Here is a 17,073-nt window from a genome sequence, read left to right on the forward strand (position 1 = left end):
CCTGCTGACAGTCGACACAACTCGTTCTGGTAGTTTTAAGGTCATTAAAGTACAAATCCTGCAGATGACAGCTCAGTGACAGACTCGTAATGTCCCTTAACAACACATATTTCAGCCCATGTGCAAAAACAACCGACACACACTGTTATAAAGTGCAGGAATCACGAATGTCACTTTCCACATAAAGTGCTTTTCTCTTGTAAAGTCACTACCACAAATTATATAGCAATCATCATTTGAATTAGTTGATGTATCATTCTTCTATGTGTCAAAGCAGGGGTTTAATGTGTTTTGGTGAAGCTGATCTTTCTGTGTCAGACACTCATTCTCTGTTTAAAAAGTGTTACTTTAACCCTGCTGTTGCATGATCTTTATCATGTGAATCTAAGTAGGTGATTCCTATAAGGCTTATAATGCAGAATAATAAGTAGTAGCGCTTTTTATCTTCTGATGTTGTGGTGTAGTATAGTCTATTGGATTCATGTTTAATAATAGAGATAGTGTTTTGTGAAACTGATGTTCTTGCTAATTTACACAGTTCAGGTTTTCATTGCACAGCATTTGCTCATGAAGTCTTCTGAATCTTTATCTGTTGTTTCGTGAGGCAGCGCTCTTACCTGTGAGCCACAGATCTCTTGCTGAGACATGTGAAGGAACTTATATTTCACTATTCACCTGTATGCGAGCTGGGATTTTACAATAAACCAATTAAAGTGCTGCTGAATGCGGGATCATCTATAGCCAACCTGGGATTTGAACCCAAGGCTTTTTTGCAGTCTTATCCACATCTGAGATGTGTTTAGCCACTGCACCATTATGGCTTTCACACTGAGTGCTGGCACTTGGGAAGTTTTGTTGGATATTGGGAATGTGTGTTGGATATAATGCAGTATGTGGGGTTTAACATAAGCAATAGTGGGGTTTGAACCCAAGCAGAAAACCAAGGTTTTTTAAATGGTGATTTAGATTTTCAGTTCGGCTACAACATTTTATCATAAGCAAAAGAGGGATTTGAACTCAGAACTCCCCAGACTGAAACACAACTTATGACCTGAGCCACTGAAGCGAATGTGTTGTGGATTGAGTTTTATTGAAAGCTTTGTTTTATGTTTTATGCAAGTGTGGGATTTGAACCAAGATTTCCACAGAAGGCACGCAATCAACCATTGAACCACAGCTTTTGTGAAGTTTGCAATGGGTGATATAGATTTTCAGTTGGGCTGCACCAATAATTAAAACAACAATTTAACTTACCAAGAGTAAGATTTCAACTCAAAGCACAATGCTTTAACATCTGAGCCACTGAGTTTTAGACTGGTTTTGTTGAGATCTGTTTTATATGATGAAAAACATTAGCAATTGCATGTTTTGAACTAAGACAGTCATATTCAATCAGCCAATCAGACTTTGCAAATTGTGATGCAGGCTTTAGTTTTGTGCAGGTTATTTAGATTTTTAGCTCAGTTACAGCATTAATTAAATAAGCAATAGTGGGACTTGAACTCAGAACTCCAACACAACGCTTCATTTCTTGAGCAACTGAGTCTGAGGAGTGAAAGTGTGTTTTGGACGGAGCTTTATTGAGAGCTCTGTTTTATATGCTGAAAAACATTAGCAATTGTGGGATTTGCAGCAAGACAAGAGCCACAAAGTCAATGTTCATGAACTGAAATATTAAACTTAGTATTGTATCAAATGTACAAACAATCACAAAAAATGGTAATTAAGAACTTTAAAGATTCTTTACATGTCAAACTCAAGCTGATAGCACATAAATAATGTGAGGAAATAACATCACTTGTAAAAAGAGTCCATTAAACCAGCCTGGGGTGCGTTTCCCGAAAGCATCGTTGGCCAACTATGGTCGCAAGTTCCGTCGTTACCAATAGAGTTCAATGGGCATTGCGATGAACTTGCGACCATAGTTGGCCAACGATGCTTTCGGGAAACGCACCCCTGGACGTTTCTAGTAGTCACAAAGACCTTGATTAGGTGCTTCCGGTGTTTTTAATTAGGGCTGGAACTAAACTCAGGAAAGTGGATTCGGCAAATGTCAGCTCAGCGACGGACTCGTACCCCCTGTTTCACAGACCAGGTTTAAGCCTAATCCTGGACTAAAATGCATGTTTGAGCTGTTTTAACTGAAAACAACTTGCACTGACAAATCTTAAAATGTCAGTGTCATTGTTTTGTCTCAAGATGCACACCAGAATTTTTTTTTTCTAAGGCATGTTTATATAAGATACTTAAATGTCCTAATTAAACTAAGGCCTAATCCTAGCTTAATCTAAGCCTCGTCTGTGAAACCGGGCCATAATGTCAGTCAACAGTATTTTATCACTCTGGTGTTGTCTTAACTGTAGGTAATATTTTACGGTCTTACAAGCCACAAAACTTAAACATGAATAGCATCATTACAACTAAATAATTGATTCCAAAGATTTTAATATTTAAATATACAAAATAAAGTTATGTCTCTCCACTACAGATGTTTGGACCGTTACATCAGCCACCCATAATTATAATTTTAAAAATAATTAAAAAAAACAAAAGCTGATTGATTTCATGGCAGCCGATATGTGCATCCTTACTTTTGAGAAGCACCCATCGAGTCATTAAGTTGAACTGGACAACCGGATCATGCTTGAGTCGTTCAATCGAGTCACTTCTTTTAATGATCCAGTTAATTGTTAATCACATAAGGCTTCTGAAGAATTCTAATAGCCATATGGACTGCTTTTAGTATGCATTTTTGGAGCTAAAAACTGTCTTTTTTATGAGAATAATCTTGCATTTTGCTTATTTAATCTAATGTGTGCTCAACATGAAGGAAAACATGGCCCTCAGGTTACGCTAAATATCAATTTTTATTCTTAAAAACCATACACGATACTCGACAAGTTTAAAATGTAAGTTGAATCACGATATCCATTTACATTGCGCAAGATAAACAGACATGTTCTTTTATTTCCAAATGTTATTAAAAAAACAAACAAAAAAAAACAGATCCTTAAAACTGATGGATAAACATTCATTCCCATTATAGGAAGACGCTATAGAAAAAAAAAAGTTATGGATTATTTTAATATATCTATTCTAAATAGCAAACTCAAGCAGTTTTTTTTTTATTTAATAAACATGAAAAAAAAAAAACCCGGAATAACTTATTTTAAAAAAAGTGCAGTTGCAATGACCGAACAAATCTGAATTCCTTTCTCCTGTTATTCTTCCTGTCTTCTCTTTTACACCCTTAAATGAACCAACGAATGGAGAGAAGCAACAGTCTGAATTGGAACCCGCTGCCAAAAAAATTAAGTCTACTCCTAAACATTACAAAAAACACAAAACATGTTAGTATTTTGACCATAAGTTTCATGCAATAAGCCACCCTGAGTATTATATTACTTGGAGAACCAATCACGACCCTTGTTTAAAGAGTGTCCCCCCCCCCCCATGAATATAATTTATGTAAAATCCCTGTAGGTCTGGTTCAGCAGGTTGAGATGTTCTCATTTCCGCATAAAAATACAATTTATTTATATGGTCTGTATCAAAACGTTCCTTGGGAATCTGAAATAAAGTACCCTGTGCTGTGATACCAGTGTTACACGCATGTTTTTTTCTTTTGTTGAAAATTCTTCACGTTGATTCCTTTTGTGTTTCCAGTACTTCAGGTCTTAAATATATTCTACAAACAATTGCAGCAATATTTTCTTAACTGACAGCAATATTTATGGAATATGAAGGAGAGAGAGAGAGAAAAAAAAAAAAAGTACAAACTTTGTCATTTTCATATGACCAACAAACCAAAACACTTGAGGAAATATGTTCTTTCAAAGAAACAAACAAGGAAAAAAAAAGAAAAGAAACAAAATTTGAAAACAATTCACTCTTTTTCCTTCTTTTATTTTTTCCTTTCGACCGAGACAACAATTTACTACCTAAAAGACAATCTTAAGTGAAAATTCTTTGCTTTTTAAATCATTGCATCCTTTTCAATTCAATTTTCTAGGTGTTTTTTTCTTTTTTCAGCCTGAGTAAACAAACTTATGATACATTGGCAGGAACTTAAATGTCATTGTTGAACTGACCGTGGACCATTTCAAATAAGTTAAATCACAGATGCATTCATTCTTTAAAGGCTGACATATGGTGTGGCCTCCACTTCAAAAATCACACCGTTAAAAGCGTGAAGACTCCAGCCATTTCACACAATTCAACTTCAAAATGAGAATGAGACATGGAATCTTGGAACTTAAAAAAAACAAAACAAAACTAACCACTTTAAGGGGTGAAATAGTAAGTATGAGAGGAGATGAAAGGACAGATCCTCGACTACGGCTCCCTCCCATCACCAGTCCAATGAAAAAAAAACCTCACATGGACCTCAATACCTTCTCTGCTATACAAGCCTTAGTGTTTTCTATTTGGCTAGAAGGTTCTATGTATCTACAAATATATAACAAATAAAACTTGCAGGCAAAAATAATTCGGTTTCCATAGAAACACCCTTTTTTTCCTGAAAATACAGCAGTATCTGAAATATTTCTCTTATTTCATTTGTCCCCATTTCTCTGCATCAGGAAGCTCTTCCACCAACAAACAGAAGAAAAAAAAAAAAAAAAAGTATCTACAAACTTTGTAAACAGACCTGTGTCTTCCAAAAAACATAAATAATTCAAAATATTAACAGCCAAATGATGCAGAAATCAGTGTTTGAATAAGCAAAGGGCAAAAAGAACAATGTACAACACCATCCAGATAAAGAGAAGCGAAAGCTAAGCTCCCGAGAGATCCTCGGCTCCGCCCCTCTCGTCCAATAAGTTCTCCAGGCTTTAGTCTCTGCGGAGTCGTGCAGGTGTTGCGTGTCGTACCGAGGGGGCAGAGCCGATCAAAGGGACGTCTCTAGGCTGTGCATGGGGCTCCCGGGAGTTGAGGGAGTGGCTGGCTTGCTGGGATCCAGGAAGAGGTGGATGCCGCTGTCTACGGCGTTATTGTTCTGATTGGGCGAGGGTGGGGGGGGAGGAGTGGGTGTGGCGTTTCTCTTAGTGGGGGCGTCGTCCTCTGCATCCGTGTCGTCGATGAGGGGGATGTGGGGTTCCGAGTCCTCTATCCGGAACTCCGGGTGGGTCATGAAGTTGTGGATGGAGCTGCGAGACTCTGGCTTCTCCAGGCCCTCATAGGGCGACAGCGAGCTGCGGAATGCATTCACCACTCGGATCTGTGGGAGAACGGGACGGAAAGTCAGCCTTGCCGCTCGCAGAGATGTGCCGCTCGTCCGAACACACGTACACAACAGGCATACAAAGTCAAACGTCACTTCTTTTTTTTTTCTTCTTTTTTTTAAGTAAAGGTTAAACCAAAAGGCCAAATGGACCGGTTTTAATTGATGAGTGGAGGGCAGTGAGGTTAGCGCACCAAAACCGTCTGAGAGAGAGTGTGTGAGCTGTCAGATGTCGTGCAACAGAGAGAGAGAGAGAGAGAGAGAGAGAGAGAGAGAGAGAGAGAGAGAGAGAGAGAGAGAGAGAGAGAGAGAGAGAGAGAGAGAGAGAGAGAGAGAGAGAGAGAGAGAGAGAGAGAGAGAGAGAGAGAGAGAGAGAGAGAGAGAGAGAGAGAGAGAGAGAGAGAGAGAGAGAGAGAGAGAGAGAGAGAGAGAGAGAGAGAGAGAGAGAGAGAGAGAGAGAGAGAGAGAGAGAGAGAGAGAGACTCTTGAAAACCTGATGCTTGTGTTACGGTGAGCTTATCCTCTGACCAAGGGACAGAAAATCCTCTTTTCTCAGAAGTAACAGATGTACCAAACTGGAAAGAACTTCTCAGTTGTGAATCACATATAGCCAATTATTCAAAATGCAAATGAGAAATAGGGAGAGAGAGATAGAGAAAGAAAACAGAAGAGACAGGAGAAGAGAGAGGACATGGTAACCCCAGAGGACACAGCTCAACACATGAGGTTAATATTTTTGGGCATGCTTGTATTGGTGGGGAGGGATAGATCACTTATTATGTTGTGAATTAGAGACGCAAAACTTTAAAGCAGCCAAGCAAGTTTAAGCTAACCAGCACAAGTAAATCCACAAACGGTCTAGAGACTGGACCCATGCAGAGCAGCGCTACCTTGTGTTTCAACAGAGGTAAACCTTTGAGTATAGCCCATGACACATTTCACAGAATCTAAGAAGGAATATGCGGCAGTCAGTGTCGTAGCGTTTCAAACTCAGTTTCCCAATCTCCGATAGCCATTTTATTAGCCCATTTCAAGACTAAAAACAAAAGACAGTTTCAGACAAAATACAAAGTGCCCTGAACAGAGAAAAAGGGTTTGTGGACAGCCAGGACCTGATGAAAGATGGAAATATCGATGTGGTTAGAATTGCGCTGAAAGACAAACAGAAACGACATGATTTCGCCAGCTTCTCTCCCAGTCGCAGATCATCCCTGAAAAATAACGAAGTTACATAAAAAAAGACAGACAGAGAGAAAGAGAATGATAAAACTGGCACTGAGTGGACCATGTGGAAGTGTGAGAAAGAAGAAACCGTGTTGAGTACGGACAGTAACGCCAAGAATGAGTGAACGAGCAAAAACTGACACCACAGGAAAGGTGACGAACAGCAGGATTACAGAGAGGGGGGGGGGGAGGAAGTTCATTTGTGGCTAAACTACAACACAACATCCAGCAAAAGACGATCCTACGGAAAAACCCCAAATACTTACCAGAACGACGCCTTAAAAACGTCCCGCAAACCCATTCACGAGACCAATTTGGTGCGATTGGCTGGGTTATCAGTGTGACCATGGGCGTATACTCAAAACATTTACACGCGGAAGACTATGAGCCTGGAGAGCACGCGCAGGGCTGCAGACACACCAGACGGTATTAGACAACTACTCCTCATCGGTGAAACCCAGCCAAAGCCATCAAACACAGACACAGATACCTCAACCTTAACACTTAAGATAAACAGCCGTTAACATTGAGAAGCAATGTGGAAGATGTTTCGAGATACAAATCGTTTCGAGCGAGAGAGAAGGAGACATTAGGAGAAGAATGAAGACCGTTAGGCGAGAGGAGGAAGTGTTAATTGTCATGCACTAATAAACACGCACTCACACCCGACAGTGGCAGAAGCGGTGTTGAAGGCAGTAGCAGGAGATAAGGCTACATGTGTAGGGCTAGAAACATTGGTTACATCGTGCTGTTGGCTGGTGCTGGAGGGCTGGCGCCTGACGGCCGCCTGAAAGGAAATTCCGCTCTGGAACGCACTCACTACATCCATCTGGAAGGAATCAGAGAGTGTGATAGGCCCAGAGAACGCACAGGAGAGAGAAAGAAAGAGTCAGAGGAAGAAGTGAGAAAAGAGAAGGGATAGAGGAAGAAGGGCACCCATATAAAGAAGACAGAGACAGAGAGTGGCTGAGAGAAGAAAGAGAAAAAAAAGGCACTGAATTAAAAGAACCTGACCTGACATTTGCCTTTAGCATTGATCGGCTTATTGCACTGATAAACTGCATTAATAAACCCTCTTCCACCAGTGTAAGGTCACCATAAGTGGTGGATCGATTTGAGGGTGTATTAACTCAAACCATAATCAGAAAGAGAGAAATAAATAATAATAAAAAAAAATCAAAATTGATTAAGCAAGGCGGGCATTAGGGCTCCTGGCTGCGGAGTTGTGCTGTTTTCGAGAGGTTACCTGAGTCTGAATGCGGTTGAGGCCTCTGAACCAAAGAATCTGCCCCCTGCGGAGCTCTCGCTCAGCATGATCGATTTCCTCCATGTCATCCAGCTCCTCCAGCTCCTCATCTGGGATTTCCTCTTTCTGCGTGCCGTGACCGGCAGTCTTCAGGAACTTCAGCCGACTCGTGGGGATCGAGGAAATGATCTGAATGAAAGAGCGTGGATGGATATCAAGTGGGCTCTGTCGTGCAATTTAGCTCACTGCCATTAGGGGGCACTGCTCTATTACTATTGAGGAGTTTTGTCTCGGTGCAAGTTACAGGCTGGCTACAAGAAGCTGATTTATATTATATAAGGAGGAACAGTCAGATGATGCTCACCTGTCCCCAGAGTAGACATCCAAAGCCCAAGAAGACACACCATAGCCACTGTTCAATATTGAGCCCCACGCAGCTGAATGGCTTTCCTCCAAACTGCACGATCACAATCTGAGGGGGAAAGTGCCAAATAGATCACTTATCGAGTTCATGACGTTATGCTCAGATCCCACAAGCATTTTTAATTCAGAAATATCTATTGTTTAGTCAATGTGCTCTGATTATAGGCTTTCACTGCATACCTGAATAACAAAAGTCCCAAAGACGATGCTACAGAAGATCAAATTGTTGAAAATGCCTTCAAAGACATTTCGTTCCCCATGGATCTTCCGTGCATTGATTTCATTAAACAGTTGCATCAACACGAAGGTGTTGAAGACTATGGTGTAGTGCTCAGAAGGGGGAGAGTGAAGAGGGGCATTACGCCCACTGTCAATGTCGAATATCTTCTCACCTGAAAGTTGAGCAGAAAGTAAAAACATTGCAGTGTTAGAAATAAGGCTCTTTGTAGCAGGATATGACAGCAGTTACAACAGAAAGGGTGCAGTCAAATGGCTTATAAAACAATTAAAAATAACAATTATTTTTAACTCATCACAGCCTGCAGGCTCCTCCATTTTCATGGGCGTTTGCTTTATGCTGTTATAATGTGCTTGACTCAGTTGGTTTAATCACTCTGTTGCCTGAACATGTGCAAGTTCTTACCAGCAAAGAGCAAAGTGAAGATGATGGTGAGCTGGTAGACCCCATGACCCAATATGTTCTTCATCATTGTCCTGGAGATGAGGGGTTTATTACGGCCGTAAGGCTTCCTCAGCAGAAGAGATTCGGTGGGGGGTTCAGTGGCCAAGGCCAAAGAGGCAAATGTGTCCATAATAAGATTAACCCATAACATCTGTACAGCTTTTAACGGAGAGTCCTGGGAGAGAGAGGGAGAGAGAACAGGAGGTGACCGTTCTGACCTCATTCACTGCTGCCACCTTCATAACGTTCAAAAACAACCTCTCAGCTCTGCATTTGCATGAGTACTTTTGCATTTTGTGCACAGTTTTTCAGTGGAAATCTGCATAATGAATTTAAACGTGAATACTGAGCTGAAAAATGATCCGATTAGACGAAATACTGAACACATAAAGCGCAGAACTACATGAACTAGAGGTGCTGAAATTCTGCGAGCACAAATAGTGAGTGGGCCAGCTCATGAACAATATCCAGGGACAATTACATACGAAACGAGCAGAACACCTGAGGCCCGAGCCCACGTCCAGCCTTGGCTACTGACAGCAATGCAAAGCGCGGATGTAATCCTCCAGTTCATTATGCAATAATTCAGGACCTCAACTGCAATCAGCTCGACTATCATTCCGTTTAACAGAGGAGAGCTGGCTCATTTCGGACTGGAGCTTTGTCTGTGGACAGCAGTGCCAGATCCCATGCTGACAGCCTGCAAGTCTTCATGCCTCAGCCTAACAATTTCCAATCACTTCACACAGGATGGGTAGCAATCAGCTGCTTCCATCAACCACCACGGTTCATCTGTTAAGACGCAATCCTTCGCGCAGAACTGCACTTTTTATCTTAACGGCACGGTCAGCTGCAGCATTATTGTGCTTCATGGTTTTTTTAATGATACCTGTGTGATGCAAGCTCCAGTAAAGGCCACGATCACAGCCACCACATTGACGGTGAGCTGGAACTGGAGGAATTTTGAAATGCTGTCGTACACATTTCGCCCCCACATGACTGCCTTGACAATGCTGCTGAAGTTGTCGTCAGTGAGGATGATATCGGAGGCTTCTTTAGCCACGTCTGTGCCAGCAATGCCCTGAAAATAACAAGCACACAATATAAAAGGCATTCAAATCAAAATCGAATGCACAGAATCCCTTAAATTTTTTTCTGCAGCCACATACCATGGCAAACCCAACATCGGCCTTTTTTAAGGCAGGGCCATCATTGGTGCCGTCTCCTGTTACCGCCACAACCTGCCTCTTCTCCAAAACAGTGCTGTCAATTATACCTGAAGGAAAAGACATGTGTCAAGACGCACAGCAATTCCAGAGAAACTTTTTGAGCACAGAATTAATCGTAGGATGTAGGATTGAGCACCTTTGACTAGTGTATGCTTGTCTGTCGGCGAAGATCTCGCCAGCACCCGGAGTTTAGGCCATATTTTGTCAATCCGCTCTTGTTCGATCTGAAAAAAAAAAAAAAAAAAAAAGGAATCATATGAGTTTGTGAGCTTCTGTGTTTGTGTGAAAAGTCCTGCCATCAATAGACTGTGCCTTTCACCTCTCCCTTTTCATTACGGATCCGGCGGTTGAACTCTTTGCCCTCCAAGCAGAGGAAGTCATCTCCTGGCTGCAGGATGCCACATTTAGTTGCTATAGCGCGGGCAGTGTTAAGGTTGTCCCCGGTGACCATGCGCACTGTGATTCCAGCACGCTGGCACTTTCTAATGGCATCAGGGACCTGAGCGGGAAAGAACAAGAGAGCATGACCGAGAGAAGTTATTAAGGCAAGAGACTCTTTCTCGAAATTAAAGTAGTTCGGTATTTCTATGGTTGAAATTTACTAGGGCTGCAACAAACTATTATTTTGATAACTGATTATTTCTTTCTTTGATAAATTGGGAAAAAAATATTTATTTCAGTGTTTCCCATCTGTCCTGCCACAGTTTCATAATGAACCGAAAATATATTTAAACTTCACATAAAATGTCATTAATATTGTGTTTTGATCAGCAATATTGTATACACTAATTAAATAGCAAAAGGCTGTGACTAAATAAGTCTGTTCGCACTGCACATTTAAAAGCAAAGTGTGCAGCTCATGATCCGGCGATTCCGCCAAAATAAAAGCTCAAGGGTTTTTCTTTTGCAAGTGTAGAAATTAGAACAAAAGTAATTTCCCTATTGTAGCGTGAAGAAATATAAAATTATGAAGTACTCATTTTCATTTATTTTACAATATATGACTATTACTGTCATAGGGATAATAATAATAATAATAAAAATATAAAATTATTATTATGATTATTATTATATTCTAATTGTTTGGCTTCCTAAAACACCAGTGTGAATGTAATGTAGACACTATATAATAATAATAAAAAAAAGGACTCCTCTGAGTCGCCTTAAAAGTTCAGGTACAATTCACTAATTCTTTTCTTTGTAAAATTTGCACACTGAAACTGGGTTGGATCTCTTAATTTTGAACTTTCAAAGTGCACCAGATTGATGAATTTATTTAACTTTAAAATGTACACAATTTTCTTGCTGAGGGGCCGAGGTCCAACCACAACAGTCTCACAAAATCCTGTGGGAAACACTGTTTTTACCATTAAAAAATTATTTCCATTATTTACAAAATTGTAATTCCACATCCTGCCCAATATTGTCCTCCAAACAATGTGTACAATTTGAAGGCAATGAAAACAAATGTGTTTAATGTATCCAAGTATGCCATGTGCAATTTAATATTATATGGGGTTAAATTGATTGCTTACCATTTGAAAGTAGAAATTAATCACTAAATAAAAATTATATTAAAGAAAAATGTTATTACATGTCAAATTTTAGCCTTATATTTAATGTCTTTAAATGTAAACAAGAAACATTTTTATTGCACTCCTATTATATTGTGTTCCGTCTTTTTTTTGCGCATTCACATGCTGGTGCCAACTCGCTTGCCGTCAGGACAAGCCTTTAAGCAAAACGGAAATACTTGTGTGGCTTTCTAACATTGATATAGCCGTAAAATGTAAGTAATGTGCTGAGGAAAACAAGGAAAACTTGTTACAAATGGCTACTGCTTGTACCTCTGGTCTGACTGGGTCTTCAATACCAACGACACACAAACAGGTGAGCCTGCTGAGGATATCGTTCTCGTTATCCCAGTCTGGTTCTCCTTCAGAAACAGGGAAGTCCCTGTAAGCCAGGCAGATGGTCCTCAGGCCCTCAGAGGCCATAGGCTCGATGACTTTCTTTACCATGTCATCTCGGTCTCTGGGCCGGAAAACCTTTGCCTCACCCGTCGCTGTCAGGACTTTAAAACACCTGGGTGAGAGCAAGAGAGAGCAAGGTAAGATATCGCAAATACCCAACAGCACATAGCAACTGAGCCATCCAAGTAATTTCTCCAGGGAAATCTATCAGTAACACAGCCTAGGGGCTTTGGAAGGGGAGGTGAAGCATTTGATCTGCCAATCAAGACTGCTGACACACCTCTCACACACTCTTTAAGAAAAGCGATAGAATACTACAATGTTTTACTCATCCTATGAGATGCATCCTATGGTGCCAAGCCATTAACAATGACCAAACCAAGCATTTATGATTGAGCATGACATACTTCTTCAGCAGAATCTCAGAGGCTCCTTTGCTGAACATCCGGAAGCTTCCGTCAGCATTCTTCAGCACGGTGCTCATGGATTTCCTGACAGAGTTGAAGGTGTAGACTTTGTAAAGCTTCTCTTCAGGGATTTCGTTGCGGATTGCTTGATAGTCTTTTTTCAAGTCCACGGCAAAGCCCAGCAAGGCACATTCAGTTTTGTTGCCCACCTGACGATTCAGGCCTCCCTCCTTCTCAGGGGGCTGGAAGAAAAGATAATCTAGTTAAAGATGGTAAAAACTATATTATGAGATATGCTTTAAAACATCTTGCAAAAGGGTTTTAATTCAGCCACCGGTCCTAAACTGCCCAAATTGATATCAGTAAAAAATATGATATACTGTTATTTAAAGGGATAGTTCACCCAAAAATGAACATTCTTTCATCATTTACTCTCCCTCAAGTTGTTCCAACCCTGTATGAGTTTCTTTCTTCTGTTGAACACAAAAGAAGATATTTTGAAGAACGTTGGTAACCAGACAGTCGTCGATGGCCATTGGCTTCCATAGTATTTTTTTCTTGCCTATTTATAATAGTATTATATTATTAAAGAATATTTTTAATTAGCTTTTATTTTTATATTTTCAGTTTTTCATTTTAGGTTAAGTTTTAGCCATTTTGCCAATTGTTTGTCTTTTTTTTGTCATTTTAGGATGAAATCAAGTCACTATTGACTGATAATGTATAGTTAAAAATGCTCAATAAAAAAAAAAAAAAAAAAAAAAATGTAATGTTATGAAAATAACTCACCATGATTTTGGTGGTGTAAGCGCAGTTGACACTGATGCCCACTGTGAGCAGCTCCAGGATGCTGGCAGGAATGAGATCAGGCTCAGGGACTTTTTTGTAGTACTTGTCAGCGATATTGACCTGAACAACTTTCATCCGGTTCATAGTCAGAGTCCCTGTCTTATCCGAACAGATGGCTGTGGCATTGCCCATGGTTTCACAGGCATCAAGATGCCTCACCAAATTATTATCTTTCATCATTTTCTGAAATACAGCAGCAAAGTAAAACAATGAAAAATTGGGATGGTAGCAGGGAGGTGATAAACTGACAGATAAACAATAAACAGATTGAGCGCAAGATTAAACAGGAAAGTCCACTAATCCCCAACTAAATGGCAGAAGTAATATTACTGTAACAGCTACAAGGGGCGGGTAATAAATGCGAAGCGATTTGTGAAAAGAGATGGCAAATCATGATTATTAGATCAGCATATGCTGCATATTGTCAGAACAAATAGCTAACGTCACACCTCTAAGATGTCCACGTCATGAAAACCATGAACATTTAAACAAAAGATGCAGGGTCATACTTTGACAGAGTAAGCCAGCGAGATGGTTACAGCCAGCGGAAGACCCTCTGGGACAGCCACCACCAGCACAGTCACACCGATGATAAAGAACTTAACAAAGAACTGGATGTAGACGGGTGTGCATTCTTTTTCCCAAGGAAGGTTCTGGACCCAGAAAGTGTCCACCACGAACAACACCACCAAGATGATTACTGTGATGGCTGACATCACCAGACCTGCACAGAGACACATCTATTAACACCTCTAAATGCGCACACCGAAAAAAGCATTACCACTGAGAGATTGACTGTAAGGCTTCGAGACCTCACACCGGACAAATGCAGTTTTCTGTTCTGTGTTGACATATTTCCTACTGAGGTTTGTTGAGGCATCCATTTCTAAATAACCAACAGGCTTTAGTTATGTCACGGCGATTAAACTATTGCTAGTCAGTTGAAGAAGGTATTAGGGGGTGGGATTTTTTCATAGTGGATAGCTTTTGATTGGACAAAAATCTGTGTAATGCTGGATGAGTCATCAATATATTTGGCTAGTTTGGCAAGACTGTAGATGCATCTACCTTCTAAAGTGTCGTTTTCTCAACTTTAAAGGCCTGTTCACACCGGGACGAATTTCGCGCGCGATATTCGCCGACGTTTAACGCCTCGTGACTAAACAAAGGGCGCCAATGTGAGTGCACACCGGCGCGAAAAACGGCACGCGTAAAAGCGTCATTTTTTAAAAAAACGCCTCGGGTTCGTTTTTTTGGTTTGACGCGCCGCGTCAAAAACTATCCGACCAATGAGATTGGCGCTTTTGCTCACGTGTCTGGAGCTTCTGAAGTTACAGTAAAACACAACTTGGGGGCGCTCAAACACAAACGGTCTTGCCGAGCACACATACGTAACGGCGAAGAAGATATATGCCGAGTAGCGTCTAAACACTGCCGGGAAGAAATAAGACGAGGAAGATGCAAGGCAAGATGAATGTAGAGCTGCTGGTCTCGTTGGTGTCGAAGCATAAAGAACTATGACAAACGCGACAGCGACTACAAAAATCTTGATAAAAGAGAACTGTTATGGAGTGGTATTAAGCGCCATCTAATGTCAGGGAATGAATTCGCATGTTCACTCGGCTCATCGTCAGCGAAAATCGCTTGGGTGTGAACAGAAAAAACGCGTTGAAAAACGCTGGCGAATAACGCGCGCCGATATTCATCCCGGTGTGTACCGCCTTTAGGAGGACACCAGCAGATATAGATGCCTTCAAAGTGAACACGCTTACCTGCTTTTCCGATTTGGACCGCTAATTTGGTCAGCTTTCCTTGCAAGACCGATTTCTCTTTCTTTGACATGTTGGATTTTCTCTTCTCCTCGCCCTCAGCCGCTTCATCACTGTTTAGAGGCTGCATCTCCATTGCGGCACCATCCTGGGCTTTAGCTGCGAAGAGAAAGAAAGAAAACAGTGAATATGCAGTGGGCACAGGAATTCACAGCTCAGACCACAGGAAGCCTTTTCTAATTAAATGGTGGTTCCCCCACAGATAAATATAATTGAGAAGATTAATTATAATAGTGATTATATATGAATGAGCATTTTTTTACAGTCCGAAAAAAACAGAGCTCGAGATCATCCTCACATTTAAGAGCCACATGAAAACCCATGTCACCTCATCGCCACACTCAGATGTCCAGCCCATCACTTATCACTATCGGCTATAAAAGAAGACATGCACACACTTAGCCTGATCTCAAGGTCATCGCTCTGCGTGCTACAGCCTGCCAGTGAGGTGACATCACACAAACAAAGAACTCAGCATGCGTGCAATCATACAGACAAGCACACAGCAGGATATCTACGTCTAACGCCGCTGAAGCATGACGTAGTCGGCTTGTGTGCAGGACTTAACGGGTGTGTGATGTGAGGTAATGCGACTGCATCTGAATCAACGGGGGGGTAAAGGGGCGAGGGGGGGTATGTGCAACTGCTATTCTACCGTGCTGTGCTGCTGCGTCCTACTAACAGAGCTGTAACACTAGTCTGGTGGATTAAAACTCATTTCTGGCAGGGCGATCTGTAGCCGGGGCTTCAATAAACACAAGCATGCTCTACTTTTAGAATAGAGTTTGATTCTGAACACAGGGTGGCCTGAATGTGGACACTGAGTTTAGATAATAAAAGGTTTCAAGCGAGACAGGAGCACATATCTGGACTAAGAGCTGCACACTGCTAATTCAAAAGTCGGTCAAATGTTTTCAGTGTTTTTAAAAATAAGTCTCTTAATCTCACCAAGGCTGCATATATTTAAATAACTGTTTATTATTTTACTATATTTTTAAAATGTAATTTATTCCTGTGATCAATCAGCCATTCTCTTCAATCTTCAGTGTCACATGGTCCTTCAGAAATCATTCGAATATGCTGATTTGGTGCTCAAGAAACATCTCTTATGAATGTTGAAATCAGCTACGGTGCTTAATATTTTTTTTGGAAACAGTGAGTCACTTTTGATCAAATGAACGTGTTCTTACTGAATAAAAGTATTTCTTCATTTCAAAATCTCCCTGACCCAAACTTTTGAACTGTCGAGCTCCAAAACACTCTTATAACCAATCTAACCTCTCAACACTACACACACTTCTTTGCACCTCACTAGCGTGGATAAGCTTTAATGAAGATCCAATAGCACTAATGGGTTAAGGCGATGGTTTTAATGCAGGCAGGAGTTTGTAAGAGGGTGGCCTGCTAAGCCAATATGGTGTTCATTATGTCATTAAGTCAATAGGGTAACTCACCTTTCTTTCTGTTCTCCACAGAGCCATCCTGCTTTTTATCTGTATTGACAGAGAAAAAGAAGTCACATAACAAAGACTCACTAATTTATTCATTATTCACCATTATGCAAGCAACGGTTCTGCAGCGCACATTTGAACATATTTCCAATTATGCAAATCTTCTCTTTGATTTAACAGAATGAGAAAAGGCTCTCGAATATTTAAGAACAGATGTGTGCCACGACCTCATGAGGCTTCCAAATCCACTGCAGAGGCTGGACCCCAAACGCACTAAGTTTTAAAGAGGTGCGCAGTCACTGAACAGCAACTTGGGGCCCAACCTCTGAAAGTACTGAAATATTCATGTATCTGCAGGCACTCATTTGGAGCCCCAACACGGGCTGCCAGAAATGCATTAAATGGCAGTTAGTTAATGGAGTGCACGAGAACTCGTTACATTTTTCCAGGAGTCACTGCTTCAGACATTTTATACCAGACGGAAAAATACTGATAAATAAAATAAATAAATAAAATCTCTCTTTTCCGAGATAGAC

The 17,073-nt window shown here is 40.9% G+C and overlaps 1 protein-coding gene across 3 annotated transcripts in view; it reads right to left on the reverse strand.

Moving 5' to 3' along the window:
• Positions 1-2,849: 2,849 nt before the first annotated feature.
• atp2b1a (ATPase plasma membrane Ca2+ transporting 1a) overlaps positions 2,850-17,073 on the reverse strand; it is a 32,409-nt gene continuing 18,185 nt past the window's right edge. The window contains exons 7-22 of one of the 3 annotated variants that reach the window (XM_081362785.1): positions 16,541-16,579; positions 15,030-15,185; positions 13,767-13,981; positions 13,198-13,440; positions 12,409-12,650; positions 11,876-12,113; positions 10,348-10,527; positions 10,165-10,252; positions 9,969-10,075; positions 9,689-9,880; positions 8,761-8,974; positions 8,298-8,509; positions 8,059-8,166; positions 7,695-7,883; positions 7,191-7,277; positions 2,857-5,221 (exon numbers count right to left, since the gene is read on the reverse strand). In XM_081362785.1, coding sequence (XP_081218911.1) covers positions 4,892-5,221; positions 7,191-7,277; positions 7,695-7,883; positions 8,059-8,166; positions 8,298-8,509; positions 8,761-8,974; positions 9,689-9,880; positions 9,969-10,075; positions 10,165-10,252; positions 10,348-10,527; positions 11,876-12,113; positions 12,409-12,650; positions 13,198-13,440; positions 13,767-13,981; positions 15,030-15,185; positions 16,541-16,579 — 2,840 coding nt within the window. In that variant the 3' untranslated portion in view covers positions 2,857-4,891. Of the gene's footprint in view, positions 5,222-7,190; positions 7,415-7,694; positions 7,884-8,058; positions 8,167-8,297; positions 8,510-8,760; positions 8,975-9,688; positions 9,881-9,968; positions 10,076-10,164; positions 10,253-10,347; positions 10,528-11,875; positions 12,114-12,408; positions 12,651-13,197; positions 13,441-13,766; positions 13,982-15,029; positions 15,186-16,540; positions 16,580-17,073 lie in introns of all 3 variants that reach the window. The other 2 variants (XR_014029970.1, XM_081362786.1) reach the window with 2 other exon arrangements.

This window comes from Scardinius erythrophthalmus (genome assembly GCF_964197995.2).
Source record: "Scardinius erythrophthalmus genome assembly, chromosome: 4".
Lineage (NCBI taxonomy): Eukaryota > Metazoa > Chordata > Actinopteri > Cypriniformes > Leuciscidae > Scardinius > Scardinius erythrophthalmus.